This window comes from Accipiter gentilis, chromosome 29, assembly GCF_929443795.1.
Source record: "Accipiter gentilis chromosome 29, bAccGen1.1, whole genome shotgun sequence".
Lineage (NCBI taxonomy): Eukaryota > Metazoa > Chordata > Aves > Accipitriformes > Accipitridae > Astur > Astur gentilis.
In genome coordinates this window covers 10,362,499-10,378,366 of record NC_064908.1, presented here as the reverse complement: position 1 = coordinate 10,378,366, position 15,868 = coordinate 10,362,499, and the positions used below count along the sequence as shown (strand labels likewise).

General features: G+C 54.2%; 1 protein-coding gene across 3 annotated transcripts; it reads right to left on the bottom strand.

The window, feature by feature from the left end:
- Nucleotides 1–996: 996 nt before the first annotated feature.
- On the bottom strand, nt 997–14,286 carry TOR4A (torsin family 4 member A). Of its 3 annotated transcripts, XM_049831899.1 has the most exons (3): nt 7,729–7,909; nt 3,905–3,989; nt 997–3,794 (listed from the first exon to the last, which is right to left on the bottom strand). In XM_049831899.1, the coding sequence occupies exon 3, from the start codon at nt 3,753–3,755 to the stop codon at nt 2,253–2,255; it is 1,503 nt and encodes a 500-aa protein (XP_049687856.1). In that variant the 5' UTR covers nt 3,756–3,794; nt 3,905–3,989; nt 7,729–7,909; the 3' UTR covers nt 997–2,252. The 3 variants fall into 3 exon arrangements, with proteins under 3 accessions (XP_049687856.1, XP_049687857.1, XP_049687855.1); XM_049831900.1 differs by lacking the exons at nt 3,905–3,989; nt 7,729–7,909 and adding an exon at nt 14,267–14,286; XM_049831898.1 differs by lacking the exon at nt 3,905–3,989.
- Between the last annotated feature and the right edge of the window lie 1,582 nt (nt 14,287–15,868).

Genomic DNA, 15,868 nt, shown 5'->3' with positions numbered 1-15,868 from the left:
CAAGTGCAGACATCCAAAACTAAGTCTAAATCCCCTCCAAAACAACTCAGGCATCCCCACATTACCTACAGCCCCTTGCATAGTCCTTGGAAGCCTGAATTCCTCTTGTGAAGGCAGCACTGCCATCAGCGCTGCTGCCTGTCCTGATGCCACGACAAAAGCCATCTGCATTCCAACACCCATGGGTCCCTGCTTTGGCAGCACCCCTGCAGCCCAGCACTATAGACCCTGATGGCATTTTCAGCTTCCAAGCTAGGGCAGTGTGGGTGATGCTTACCTCTCCTGTCGTACTCTTGGGCTTTGAACTCTCTCCCAGGCACGAGAGACCTTGGTAGAAGAAACCAGAAATAGCCTCTGTCCCTCTGCCAGCTGGAAGAGGAGTGGAATCCTGGTCCCTGAGTTGTTTCTGTTTCTTATCCAGGATAAAAACATATTAACTGTCCTGGTAGTAAAGTCTCACTAAGCTATGGAAACCAGCTCACACACGTCACTTTTTGTGGACGCTTGCATCTAGAAGGTGGCTTAGTTTCATTCAGAGCCCTTCTCCTAAGCCACGCAAGCAGCCCTTCCTGCTCTCTGCCCAGCTGCTCTCACGCTGCAGGGCTATTCTGCAGGAGAAAAAGGCTCCTCCACTGGATAATTTCAAGAGGAGAAACCATGGACAGGCAGTCCAGCCCAGCACCATCTCAGCCAAGGCCACACTTCCCCAGTCGCCAGCCTAGTCCCTCCGGGCAGCTCTGGGGGATGGAGGAGCTGTGCGACACACAGCTTTTGGCACTGCTGCACTGTGTGGGTTTTGGATCTGGCTTACCATAAGTGTACCTCGAAGAGCTGTGCACACAAGCTGCATCGAGGTGGTCTGCAAAAAAAATGCAGCAAAACTGTAGCCCTTGCTCCCAATCCAGGTCACCGGGAAGCACAGGCATGACAGTGCAGCTACATTGGTCCAGAAAAGAAATCTGGGAGGAAAACCACATTTCAGTCAAAGAAAGGAAATGTACTTTGAATGATTTTATTCAGGATAGTTTGGATTTATTCCTGACAATAGCTCTGGAAGCAGGAGTTTGTGATGAAAGTCTTTGGAGACCAACAATTAGAAAGAGGAAATCAAACAACCAGTGCAAACATCCACAGGATTATGTGTATGATAATTCACAGCAAATTGTAGAAGGGGATTTAGGCACAAAACCAAAACAGCAATGTCATAAATACCTGCTCAGTTTGCCTGCTCAAAACAAGGACATGTGCTTTTCCTGAGGTGCTTCCAGGCAGCGTGCTCTCTCCAGGGTCTCAATGGCAAAGAACCTCTCCTTGGCCTCGCAGGACTGGGAACAAGCCGAGGACTCCCACTGCACTCGGCCCAGCCAGCCTAAACTGCCTTTGCCAGTGTGTGTTGCTTAATATATGCCAGCTGCTATTTTGTGCTGTCTAGATAATGAGTGTGGTGAAGTGTACCCAGAAGCAAAAAGCAGAAGAACTCGCAGAAGGAGTTGCTACCACCAGACCTGAAACAATCCAGCAGTTATTTCTGCACTGGCTGGCGCAGCTGAGCAGTCTTCAAGACGAGCCCAAACAGACTTGCAGGGCAGAAATCTCACTGGAGGTGCCAAAGGTGAGCTCAGGTATGAGCTCAGAAGAGCAAGAACTCAGGAATGGGTCCAAAAAGCAGTCTCCAGAGCGTGTGGTCACGTAGGAGATGGGGAAATCGGAGTTCTGACTGCCCGTGCATTTGGGGGATGAGGAGCCACAAATTCTCTCAATTCTCCCAGGCGTTCAGCATGGCTTCTGCTCTGCACATCACCAGCCAAGACCAAGAAAAGCAAAGAGTTGAAGACCGTGAGCCTGGAGAAAGAGTGAGACACGGCTACGTGTACTGCAGGGACAGTAACCCAGTTACTATTTCTCCTCTTGTTTATATCCCACAGCGTCTGTCCTCATCTCACAACTCCTTAATGACAAAGTATCCCAAATGAGCATGTGAGGAACAAAGCATCTCACAATTAATGGCTGGTTGCTTGGGCTTTGTTGCCTGTGCCTTATTCACAGCACATTAGGAACATGTGAAGCATCTGGAGGAGAACAGAGACCATGTTGCAGAGCAGCCCTGGCTGCCATCCCTCCACCTTGACCAGGACAGACTCAGTGCAGGCCTGAGAAATGACACCTTGACCACAGCCTGCTGTAAAGTACTCCTCCATAAGCCCAGAATTTTGCAAATCCTGAGAGCAGGAATTGGCCTCTGCAGTAAGTCACTACAGCAGGTTGACTTTGGCCACAACCTGCTTGCAGCCCATCCTGGAGTACTGCTTGTCCCCTGTAGTGTAGTAACTGAGCTGACTCGCTAAACTTTCAATATGCTTCTGGTCAGGATACAGCCCTTCCCTCCTCATCTCCTCCAGGAAGCAGTTTATGACGTGACTTTTCTCCAGAAGAACAAATGGGATGATGTCCGCAGATTTCCAGAGGGGGTGGACATCAATCAGTACAGGCTGGATGATGCTCAGCAGTTCTTCAAGTCCCCTTTGCTGATGCAGAAGCTCAGCAGATGCATTCTGGATAACAAACTTGGTTATTTCACCACCTCCTATGTTGCTTATTAAAATGTAGATGGCGTTGAGGAACTCGTTGGTTTGATTGGGTTCAAAGAATCGGCTGAGAGTATCCAGCAGGACTGGAGACATGAGTTCAACCTCATCCAGAATAAACAATGGTATCTTCTCTTCTATTTCGGCTCTTGTAACCATGTCAGAAATCTTCTTAGACAAATCTATTTCACAAGTAAGAGGAGCCACCTCGTTGGGGCAGTGATGCATAACAAAGTACTGAAGCACAAAGTCATTGTCCATGACGGAACGAAAATGTTTAGCCAGTAGCCAGCCAACATGACTCTTCCCAACTCCTGTCGGGCCATTTAAAGAGATTACTAGAGGCTTGTTGTGTATGTGGGTAGCCAGATAGTCTTTCAGTAATTCCATAATACTTTCCACAGCAACCTTCTGCCCAAATACTTCCCGGTGCATTGTTTTCTCCAAACCATCTAGGTCATATTTTTGGAGATTATCATCCAGGTTCTCTATTGCATTGAGAATCTGAAAGAAGATAATGACAATGAGCAAGAGGAGGCAGCGTTTTGCCTTGCTCTTCTCCTCTGTTGGAAGGTATCTTTTTGTTTTGTCTGGATACAGGACTATCCTAGATTTCCTTCGATTCTTTTTCCGCCTGCATTTTTTCATAGAACACTGCTCCACAGATGTGTCAAAGGTGAAGTACTGGGAAGTTTCAAAGCTGGTCTGATTAAAGAAGGACATGGAAGGGCCATACAGGCTAGTTCGGTTCAGGGAAAGCTGCCTTTGAAGCAGCCTTCTATGGACAAGCTCTGAAGACTTTTCTCGAGGGAGCTCTAAATGCAGGCGGCTTTTCTTTTGCACCCGGTATTGTCGTCGCAGGCGGATGATTGCCCTCAACGGAGAAGAAATAGAAGACATTTTCTTTGAAACAGCAGGGATTTCAGTATCTGGTACTTCTTCCCCATCACTCTCATAGCAAGATGCCTCTTCTTTTGCGTCACTCTCAGCACAGCGCATTTCCCCTTCCTCATCGCTGTCAGTGCCGGGCATGTCTCCTTCCACGCTGCTCTCAGCACAAGGTGCCTCTTCTTTTGTGTTGGTCTCCGCACAGGGCACCTCTCCTCCCAGATCTTCTGTGGCAGAGGACACTTCTCCATCCACCTCAGTGCAGGGCAGCTCTCCATCCATCTCGTCTGGTTCTTACAGCCCATTCACATCATCTTCTTTCTAAAAAGAAAAAGAATATTGTAAAAGCAATCTTTGTAAGATCAGGAAGTGACTAATAACAGTCAAATTATTAGACAGATATCCCACTTTCTAATGGGCAGAACAGTTACCTGTAGCAATCAGCAATGGCAAGGTGGCAGAGAGAGACTTTTGGACGTAAGCTAACTTTCTGGAAGATGCTCTAGACATGAAAAACTACAGATGAAACTCAGTGTAAATAAATGTAAATCGATGCATATCATAAAACCAACCATGCCTTCACATACAGAAGGAAAGCTTGAAGCTGGCTGGACCCAAAGCCAGGGGCTCTGCCACGTGCTGCCACGAGCAAGAGGCAGGACACCGGGCATACAGATCTGTGCTGTGAAGCAGAGCTGTCCCGTCCTGTTTCCTTACAGCTGCTAAATTTAAGCCAGACACAAAACCACACCTCTGCACCAGCATACGCACACACGCGTGTGTACACACCCCTATAGGAAAGAGTCACTCGTACAACCACAGAGACCTTCCGGGGTGTGGGAGCGTGCACGGGAGCAACTTGCTGTGGAAAGGCTCTTGCCACTCAGGTTGTGGTGGCACGGCATCTCCCTGGGGGAGGATTTTTCCTGGCTGTGCCGATGGGTATGCCAGGCAGCGCTGGTCACTGCCGGCAGGGAGAGGAGGCGAAGGCGGCATCCAGCCAGCGCTCAGCCCTCGGCCCACAGCTCCCCGGGCTGCCCGCGGATGGGGAGGACTCAGGTTGCAGAGAACTGATGTGGTTGTGACTAAGCCTGCTAGCAGCACACGGCTATGGGGAGGGGAGAGGAGCGGGGCTGCCCCACAGCACCCTGACCCTCCTAGCCCCATGGTCCTTCCCTGCCCCGTCTGCCCACACACTTGCACCCCTGGACATGTGGTAGCCACTGTGTCCTTCCCACACGAGTCCCCGGAGCTGCACAGGAGAGCATCCCTGGGAATAACCGTCTGCGGGGGGGATGCATGGACAAGCCTTGGTCAGCAAACAAGGAGGAAGAGGAGAGGCCGTGCTCCAGCTGCAGGACATGATGACAAGAGGCACGGACCTGATGGGGAAGCCCCAGGGAAAAAAAACAGCTCTCCAGGCCTGGATGCAGCCACGCGGCACGACCCCGTGCACACACGGCCACCTCCACGTGCTGCAGCGCCAGGCATGGCTCTGTCCCTGCCCAGCATGAAGCCGGAGGCGGCAGAAGCTGTGTCACGGTGGGAGGGCATTTCCCTGCTGCCTCTGGACCGCAGCAGCGGTGACGCAAGGGACAGTTTGCCGCTGTGATATTACCAACCCTGAGAGCAGGAAGCTGGCACAGGCAGGGCAAGGAAAGATGCTTTCATCGGCCACCCAGAAAAATCATCCCTAGGTCTTGCCAAAAGCACCACTTCTCTGGAGAGGAGGAGGTGGTCCCCAAAGGGTTTGTTATTAACTCACTTCAGCTCAGCAGGAAGTTATCAACCTGCAAAATGTCACGGTCTGGCGAAGGTTTTACTTCCCTCACCATGAGGCTGATGCAGGCGGGCGCCCGCCGGCATGCAGCGAGCAAAAGGCTGGCAAGGGAAGCTGTGCAGGGAGTTGCAGGTGGTGGGAAACGCTCTTGTCCGCCTCCTTGCTTCACCCCGCTCCTTTCCCAGCTCCTTGGAAATGCCAGGACATGCCGAGCAAAGGCTTCGCCCCCGCCCCAGGGACAAGTTGATTTCTGGACCATGTGCCGGCAGCCGGCTTGTTGTGGGAACCAAGCCTGAGCAAGCGGCTCCCCCAGTGCTAATCACTGGACGAGCTATTGCTGTGCAGCAATTAGCCCCGAGTGCTAATTGCTGACCATGTGCAGGATTTGGCCGTGCCCACAGCAAAACCAGCCGGAGGAGGTTGCTGCAAGCAGGTGCAGAGGCAGCACCAGGCAGGAGGGCTGGGGACCACTGCCACCTGGGATGCCACCACCAGGGAGGCCACTGGGAATCCTGGGCTGTCCGCATGCCACCCTGGGGTCACAACCTTACTTCTCTCCATCTTGCACATTTTGCCTTCCTCACACAGCGCCTGAGGGTCCCCAAAGCGACAGCCGTCCCCACAGCTGCTGGCAAGCAGCCCCTGTGGCACAGACCAGCACGGGCCATGGTCCCCAGGGAGCGGGTCACCGCAGAGCTCAGCCTGGGGCCAGAGCAACCCTCTGGGCCATAACACACATCAACGCAAACACAAAGTGAAGCTTTCTCAGCCCCAAACGCATGCAGGTGTAGAGGGGATTGATTAAATGCCAGGGGAGAGCTGTAGGACTTTATGGGGAAAAGGTTTAGGGAGCAGAAGGATGCTGGCAGGGAAACAGGAGACATCCCAAACACTCCCCATGGATGCTGCTGGGTGCCCACCACACCCTGCCCCTGCCCATAGCCCCGGCCGAAGCATGAAGCGGTTTGGCTCCTTGCAGCCTGGAGCCAACTCTCCTACCACTGCTGTGTCCGCGCAGGGAGCCTTAGGCCAATGTGAGGACAATAGAAGACAGTGAGGACTGAGTGCTCACTAGCTGGGAGATGCTCAGGACCCTCTTTCCCCAAAGCTGAGAGCCCAAACAGCACATCCATCCCAGCAGCATGGGATGCCCAACCCTCCAGATGAGCCGAGTGAGGCAGGGTGGAGGGACCAAATCCCATCCTCAGCAAGAAATCTGTCCAGTCACGCATATAATAATCCTATTAATACCATGACTCAGTCCCTAATACTTGCTGGTATTTACATAGGACTCGAATTTTGTAAGAGCAGCCCCCGCGTGCTCAACATCAGAGCAGGGCCAGGGCAGGCAGCTGTGCCAGCCCAGCAGTGCTGCCAACCTGCAGAGATGCACTTTTGGCAGCTTAATTAGATGTTTGGTGAAAACTGTAGGAAAAAGAACCCAGCAATTAGGTCCACAGAATCACAAGTGCTCATGTAAACACTGTTAGCCACTGCTCTGCACCAAGTCCAGCCGCACCGCGGGAAGACTTGCACTTAGCTCTTGGAAATGCTCCTGAGAAACCTCCAGCTTTCCTCCTTTAACTCTTCCCCTAACGTCTGCATTCATGTCACCCCACTCCTGCCAGAACAAGGTTTCCACAACAGAGGAGCCTGTATGGGCAGACAGAAGCAGCCAGGCCAGGAGCAGGATGGGGGCAGCCTCCGGGCAGATGGCATTAGCAGGTAGAAAGTGCCTAGTTTGCAGGAGACATCAGCCCAATGCCAGCCGGAGAAACGTGTCCCCTGTTAAAGTGCCGGCTACTGAATCCTGAGGACAGCATTGGAGAGGAGGGAGCTGCACCCCAGACTGGGGCTCTTTGGCTTAGCAAAGCTGCTAGGAAAAGGGAATGGCTAGAAAATGAGCAAAATGGACCCTTGCAGTGCGGGCTGCAGATTAAAGGGCGTCAGTGGCCGGGAGCGGAATTCCTGGATGCTGGCAGAGGCCAGCATGGCTCCGGCACAGGGCACAGCCCCAGCACCCGACTTGCAGCTCCCTGGGGGCACCACTTGGAAACAAGCTGAGAAATATGGTTTGCTTTGTGGCTCAATCCTGGGGCATGCAGGCACTCACCCTCCCCAAAAACACAGCACGAGGGTGATGTGCAATGCAAAACCCACCCATACCACCCCAAAAGCCTGCTTGCCACCAAATCCCACCAGCCCCGCTCCCAGCCCAAATTTTTTGCCAAGCCCCAAAGACAGAGACCAATGGGAAGGGCAGCAAGCGGAGGGGAAGAGCCCAGAGCATCCGAAACCAGCGGGAACAGGAGGGTCCCTGCAAAACTGGGGCGGTTTTTGGTGGAAAGGGGCCACTGGGGATGAGCAGGAGGCAGTGGTGGGGACAGAGCTCAAAGTGGCCGAGGCCAAGGGGTGCCCCGGTGACCCTCTGTGGGGTGGGGAGCGGGACAGGGAAGCCGAACCAAGCGCAGTTACCGGCAGCGTCTCCCTCGGGGCCAGCCACTGGTGCTCCACTTCGGCCGCTGAGCCCAGCCTCTGGCCTCGGACGGGCCAGCTGCTCCTCTGCCCCCCCTTCTCTCATCCGTATAAAAAAACCCGACTGCAGAGAGGAAATGGCGAGGAGGAGTGGCCCGTGGCTGCACTTCCTTCTCCCCATGGTGTGGGACGGCTGACGGTGGCCGGTTTTCTCTCCCTCCTCTTGCTTAAAGCCCTCCTCAGCGGCTGCCGTCAGACAGCATCGTGCGAAGAAACACGAATCCTGGGCGGCCGCAGCGGGACTGGGTTGGGGCAGCGGGATGAGCTCATCATCCATGCAGCCTTGAAAACCCTGGGTTTGGGCAAAACATCCCCACCCTATGGGGTGTAATTAGCCCTGAGCCTGTCACCGGTAAAGGTCAAAGCGATGATGCTGCAAGGAGAGGTTATTGGGGCTAACCCAGCACCAGTGTAGCTCAGGGACGAGGTTTCTTACCAAGCAGGGAAAACAGGGAGGGCAGAAAATAGAGCGAATCTGGGAAAAAAATAGCAAGTCCATAAAAAAATAGTGAGTCTGGAAAAAAATAACAAGTCTAGAGTAGTTGAATTGTCTGTCCTGGGGCAGGCTCCTGCACCGCAGCAGCTCCTGCTCTGCTGTCCCCAGCCACCCCGACCCGCTGAGGCTTTTGGCCCCTTTGCAGCCCCCGGCCCCATGGCAGAGGGACAGGGACACGGCCAGGCCAGGCTGCATGGTCTCTGCAGAACCGACCTCTGGAAGAGACGGTGTGGGCACTCCAAGCCCTTGCTGCACAAAAACTCCCTGGGGAAGAACCGCTTCCTCCACCAGCTGCATTAAGAGAGAGAAGAAGGAAACAGCAGGGGTTTTTTCCATAGCCAGCAGTGCAAAAGCTCATCATGGCAGTTCCTCCTCACCTCCACCTGCAGCTCAACTTTCCTTTAGCCCTAACCAACCTGCTCCAACCCCCGCCCTACCTCTCACCTGCACTTGCACAACCTGGCCAAGGCTTTTCCCCAAAAAAACAAGCCCATTTGGGAAAGCCAGAGCAGCCCCAGTGTGACCCCTTGCAAGTCTTTCAAGCTCCTGTTTTTGATCAGCTCCCAGCTGGAACCTGCTCCCTGTGAGAGTGGCTGCCCAGGACCAAAAATAGGGATAAAAAAACCCAATTTGGAGTGTTCTGGAGCATCACAGCACAGATCCCACCCTGGCTGCAATGCACATGAAAGACCCCACATCTCCATGGGGTGGGGATGCTCTGAGCAGGGTCCCCCAGCCCTGCAAAGTCTCCCCAGCTCCATGCCAGGCACCCAGACATGCCTCTGCTGTGGCCTGGGCGGGATTTGCCTAACAAATCCTTGCAAATGTGGGGATTTCTGTGTCACAAAGCTGGAGGACAGCCACTGGCATGGAGTGACTGTCCGCTGCTCTCCAGGTCGGGAAGCCTGGCAGGGCTGACCCCAAGCTGGAGATCCCCTCTGGAGAAGCTCAGGCAAACATTTCAGGAACAGCCATGAAAAGAGATGTTTTTCTGGCTAATTTAGATTTTTGCAAAGGAAGAGCTTCTCCCAAGCAATATGGTTGAAAACCATTAAAAATAAAAAAGCAATGCTCCCCCAAAACCCTAAAAGAAGCAATTAGAGGAGCAAGAAGCTCCCAGCCACCACCTGAGGGCTGTTAGCATACCTCAATAGCCCAGAAAAAAATGTATTGCTCTAAGTGGGAAGGAGTATGAGCTGTCCCCAGTGCCCTGTGGGCAGCTGGGGGCAGGGGCGGGGGGGGGGGGGCAGGAAGCCTCCAAAAAGCAGCAGAAAACCAAGGGAGGATGGAAGCAGGGCTTGAAGTGCACCTGTGAGGGATGCTTGCCTGGCCGGGACACCAGGAGATGCTGAGCCCATGGCCAGAGCAGAGGGTGATGAGCTCCCGGTTACGGTGAGGACATGGGACCAACCTGCGTGGGACCCCCACGGTGCTGGAGGAGCTCGATGGTGCGTGGGGACGGGGACCCAAGCGGGGCAGCGTGGCCACCACCAGCCCATGCCCGAGCTGGGGGGCCCAAGCACAGCCATGGGGTGCCCACACAGGTGACGTGGTGATGCATGCAGGGTGATGCATGCAGGGTGATGCAGGGCTGGCCCTTGCAGGTGGGGACATCGTCCCGGTGTCGATGCCAACCAGCCTCCAAAATCATCGGCTCAGTCTGGGTCAGCTGCCAAAAAAAGCCAGGGGAGTGCCTTGGGGGGAGCAGGAGGACGGGGCAGGGGCATCCCTGGCACCAAGAGGTGTCCCACGTGGGGACGTCCCTCTGGCGTGGCCCATCAGGCAGGTGAGGACAAAGGGACAGGACCGTGGAAAATGGTCCCTGCTCACGTTCACGGCTGAAATACCACCTCATGCTGCTGCTGCCCCTGCCACGGCCCCGGGGTGGGGACTGTGTCACCCCTGCAGGCCCTTAGGGACCTCCGGCACCCCAAAGTGGGGGGAGCAAGCTGCCATGCCGCTAGGTGCCATGGGGAGGGGGCATCGGGGGGGGGGCACATGCAACTGGGGTGAGATGTTTGTGGGGGGCAATGCAATAGGGTGGGGGCTGCGGGGGGTGCAGAGCAGTGGGGGGGCTGCTTGCAGGCAGGGGGGCAGTGCGTTGGGGGGCCCCCACATGCAATGGGGTAGGCTGTGTATACAGGGGGCTGTGCAATGGGGGGCTATGCGTGGGCATTGGAGCAGCACAATGGAGGGGGGGAGACACTGCATTGGGGGGACCCTGTGTGAGCAGGGCAGCTGTGGGCAGGGGGGCAGCGCAGCTGCGGGGGGGCCATGCCTGTGCATTGGGCCAGTGCACCGGGGGGGCTGTACGCATGCAATGGGATGGGGGCTATATGCATGCGGGGGGGGGGTTGGGGGGGGGGTGGGGTGTCTAATGAAGGGGCAGGAGGGGTGTGCATTTGGGCCAGCCCTCTCTCCCCCCAAACCCCAGTTCCCCCACTCACCTGGGGCCCACGAGCCCTGTGCCTTGTGTCCCTGCCGGTGCTGAGGCCGGCCCCCCCCCCCAGCCGGGCCCCAAGTGAGGAGGAAACGGCGGCTGGAGCGGGACTGGGGACAAGCAGCCGTGGGTGCCACGGCCCTTCCTGCAGAGCCACAAATGCAAATCCTGTGCAAACACGGCCTCTCCCACAGCTCTGCCCCACCACGGGGCACTCCAGCAGAAAAGGGGCAAGAAAGCCCTGGGGACAGGGAGACGGCGACCTCCAAGCCAAGATATTGGTACCAGTCATTGACCAGTGCCCACTGGTTTGGGTACCTGCAGGTGATGGGCAGCCCCTGACTTTGGTACTCACCAGAAACCATCATTGGAGGTCGGGGCAGCCGCACGGCCCCCTGCTGCTGGGCACCACTTTATATGACAAGTTTAGGTTTTTCCTCAGACATGTGCAAATGCCCCGGCCTCTCTGCTCCCCCAGAAAGCCAGAATAAGGTGAATGAATCCCCCAGGGCCAGTGGGTCCCTTTGGGAGGTCTGTGGGTGCCCAGAGCCCAGAACAGGTCCAGGATGGAAGGTCCCATACCCACAGCACTGGGCTTACCTGGAGAAACTCTGCAAAAAAGGAGGAAATCTGTCAAAAAAGAAGCTGAAGGGAGCTGAACAGGTCATGGGCTTGGAGCCACCAGGAAAATGGATGTAGAGATCAGAAACATGTCCCACAGATGCAAAGCCTGGAGCAGGCAGGGAGCCCTAAAACTAAAAGTGAGAGCCTGCAAGTGGAGAAGGGGAAATGGTGCCCAGGGGGGTTCTACAGAAACCCTCCAGCAGCCCTGCCGGCCCTGACCTCAGAGCCAGCCCCTCCTGCTGCCCCAAAAAAGTAAGAATAAAAATATATAATAAAATAATCCGATCCATGGTAGGCAGTAGCTTCCCTGGCGTGGGACTTCCCAAGCAGATGGGTGGGAGCAGCCCCTGACAGGCATCGCCTGCAGGATCCAGCCCCGCGGGGTCATTTCCAGACCCGGAGGACTTTTCTCCGAGCATCGAGCTGCCCTTTTTGCAGTGTGACCACCCGCTCTCCAGCTCCAGGGCCACAGTAGCAATGGCTTGGGCTATTGGGTGGGGTTTTTTTCCTTTTATACCACCCACCTTGTGTTGATCTGCCCTGAATTTCTGCTGCTGCTCCAGCCCCTCACTTCCACAGGGTCCCTCTGCACCGTCAGCCCTCCTGCATCCTAAACTTGGTGTATCAGCAAGAAGCAGAACAGCAGCAAGCTTGGTGTAAAACCAGCAGCAGATCAGCAACTCCCCAGGCGGGATGCAGTCCCAGGGCCATTGAGCCAGACCCCACGCTCTTCCCAATCTCACTCTTAGCAAAAATTTCCAACCTTTGTAAGCAGCCCTGCTTTAACACGCCCTAAATAACCCAAACAGTTTATCTGTGGGCCAGGGAACATCCCCTGTAAGGACACCACATCCTGCTTGGATTATCATGGCCCTTCTAAACAGTTTATAAATAGACCAAGGTAAATGAGGGCGGTCGCTCTTTTTGAAGGAAAGTGAAGACTCTTATCCAATTTCTTTTTGTAAAGCCGTTCAGGGAGCACTGGTCCAGATGACCACTCCTAAACCCCAATTTTAATATGCTGCTTCTTTCTTCTCCAGCTGAGCTCCATCCCTGACTCACTAAACAATAAAGAAAAAAAAAAAGGAAAAAAACAAAGAAAAAAGGGTTTGGCAGCTTCACCCCCTCACGCGCTGGCCTCAGCGGCGTCGCGGGGCTGCCGGGAAGGTCGTGGTTGCGCCGTGAGGCGCCGGCTGGGCTCGGCACCAGGGCGGCAATGGGGTGGGTGCTGGGGCCAGCAATGGGAGAGGGCAGCGACCAGTGGCATGCTTCGGGGTCACACTGCTTTTTACTTTGGAAAAAAAGCAGAAAATTGGGGCGAAAAATGGAAAATTTGGGAAATAATTTGGAGAAGATGGAGAGCAGCGAGTGCCCACAGGCGCTCCTCCTGCAGCGGGTGGGACAGTCACCTACACAGTGTCCTGCCGTCAGCATCCCCCAATTCCAAAAATATCAACTCATTTCACAAGCAGTGATCAGAGAAAATGATCTTAACGCTTTCCTGTGTAAATGTCCGTTCACAGAAAGGGGTTATATTGTGCAACAAGGGCATCTGTAAAACACTCTGCAGGAACTGAACCCATTTCCAAGAATCTAAGGAGTGAAGAAATTATATTTTACGTGCATTTCTGAGCTAGAAATACTTTTTTCTTTCTTTCCTCTAAAAGTGGAAGTGGTTTGCAAAAGCAAGGGACCTGGGACAGGGCTTCACCTTGGCCAGCAGATGCAGCTTCAGCCTGAAGCAACGTGGCTGCATGGCAAACGGCGCAGGGAAGAGCCCACAGCTCTTTTTTTTTTTTTCCCCAGCTTCCTCCATTCAGGCTGAAAAATTGCATTTCCAGCTGGTTTCAATTAATTTTAAGACTTTTACATTCCACAAAAGCTGAAACACTCATTAAACCAGAGTTTTTCCTATTGTAACACTTTGAAACGACCACACTACAACTCAGACGGTGGCTCAGGCTCAGCTGCGCCAGGACCTCCCGCGGGGAGAGAAGCAGTTCTGGGTCCCATCAGTGGCAGCAACACTCACCTTCCAGCTCAGGATGGACAAAATCATCACACCCCATGGGTCCATCCCATGGGGCAGCATCAGGACAGCTGGGAAAAGTCAGGGCAGGAAAGATGCTTGTCCCGTGCCCTTCCCCGACCTGACATCCGCAGCACTGCCACGGCTTTGGGCATGGCAGGGAGGGCTGCATGTGCCCCTCATCTCATCACGGGGAGGCTGGGAGCGCTGCTGGGAACGGGATACGGCTAGGGCATGCTCACTGCCCTGCAGCACCCTGCCTTGGGGGGTGAGGAAACACCGCAGGAGGAATATATCCACTTGCACCCATACATAAATCACAGAATCATAGAATGGTTTGGGTTGGAAGGGACCTAAAAGATCACCTACTTCCAACCCCCCCTGCCATGGGCAGGGACAACTCCCACTAGACCAGGTTGCTCAAAGCCCCATCCAACCTGGCCTTGGACACTGCCAGGGATGGGGCATCCACAACTTCTCTGGGCAGCCTATTCCAGTGCCTCAGCACCCTCACAGTGAAGAACTTCCTTACATCTAATCTAAATCTACTCTCTTTCAGTTTAAAGCCATTACCCCTTGTCCAATTTTTGCACCTATAAGCAAAGCAGAACCAGCCAGGGCCCTGCAGTCACTCACAGCCACGCTCCTTGCCCCAGCAGCCGGCCCTGGCTCCATTGGTGGCCGTGGACAGCCCTGGCTGCCAGCAGCCCCACTGCAAAGCTGACGGTTTCTTTGATCTCGAAAGATCAAAAAGAGACGTTTCCCCGCCCCGTCGCAGCCACAGCGTGCCCAGACGTTTGTCAGTCAGCCATGAAGCACGGAGCAGGACGTGGCAGCTCCAGCTCCCATGGCCGGCAGACACTGAGCCTGCCGTCTCGCAGCTGCCTACCTTTCCAGATGCTTCTATGTGCTCAAACAGTTTTCCTTCCTGGGAAAACAAAACAAAACAAAACAAAACAAGAGAAGCTGTGAAACGCAGCAGGAAAGAGGTATCCTCTAGGGATGTCTGCACAACCTGCCCACATGTTGCTCCCTCCCGCCCTCCCAGGGCATGTGGGTTTTGGATGGAGCCCAGGCACCTGTGGGCTCCTTTGGTTTATTCAGTGGTGGGTGAGCATCTAAGCAAGAGCTGAGCAAGGGCACACGGAGCTGAGCAGCCTTTGAGGGAAGGTGGAGAAGTCCCCAGGAGCTGTTTTCTGCAAGGAAAAAACCCAGCAGGACCTGCTGCAGGAGCACTAAGCAGGCAGCAGAGACCTCTGCCTGGGGTTAAATGAGTTGCAGTTCGACAAGACTTTGTGTCTCGTGTCCTCGACACGTGGGTCCCAGGTGTGGGTCCCAGGCATGTCCCCAATCACATCCCATGCTGGGCACAGTGATAACAAGTCCAGCGCCGCGTCCTGGCCAGCCCATCCAACCTCAAACAACCGATCCAGCTGGGTATCCTGCCAGGGTCTGGTGGGGCTCTTCACACATTCAGGCATAGATTTCCCTCCCCTGCCTGCTGTGTTTTGGGATTAGCCGCTGTTCATCTTCCTTGGCTTTACCTGGAGTAATATCCTACACGTTCACAGATTGGGGTTTATTTAGTTATTACCAGAGCCCCTACAGCACAAGGAATATTTTAAGCTTCACAATAGAACATGCCAACTAGTTCTAGTACCACACCACCAGCAGCTTTGAGCAAAGCGCTGCAGGGAAACAAGAACACATGCTCTCATCCACAGAGGAAAAAAACGTAAATTTGCCCAAGGGGGAGCAGATAAGTGCCATACCCCACTGCCTGTGGCTGCACAAGGGATGCCCACAGTGTGGGACCTGCAGGCCTTTAGGCACTGAAAAACAAGGTTAAATGTTAAATACAGGTTGGTTTGTATGTTCCTCAAGCCTCTCATGCACCTGGATGCACAGCAGCACAGCCAGGGTTACCGGCTGCTCCAGTGTTTTGAGCGTGGCCCTTTGGTATCTCAGTTCCAGCTGCTGCAGTGCCCACAGGCTGGGAAGGAATACTCAGCAGAGGAGGGGAAAGACTCCTTAGGCTGTGGAAATTCATTCCTTGCTTCACAGAAAGCAAATTTTTAGTAAAAGCCTGATTTCCCCAGCATATTCCTCTTGATGAGCAAAACGCACCCAGAAAGCAGGACTAAGGCACCCTGAATGCAGAATACAATCCTGAAACCCACTGCTTGATACCCAGGTTGGGGGGCATGATGTTTAACCAACAGAGTTCAGGGATTATCCCATCCAACTGCCTCGTTGATCTCAGTGGTGCCAATAACTCCAAAGCACACCAAGACGATGCACCCTCGAGGGCAGCCACCATGGTGTTGGAAGGGAGATGTGTATTTGTGCCATAGTAAAGCAGTCCTACCAGTGCCTGGTTAATCCACTTACTTATCCTGCAGGACTAAACAACTTGCCCTGAAGAACTGCTACGTCTCATCCATCTAAAGCACTCTTCATCCCACAATAAAATTATTCCACAAAATTTAAG

Excerpts from the sequence above, each read along its gene's own strand:
- TOR4A (XM_049831900.1), bottom strand. The coding sequence starts at position 3,755 with ATGGATGGAGAGCTGCCCTGCACTGAGGTGGATGGAGAAGTGTCCTCT.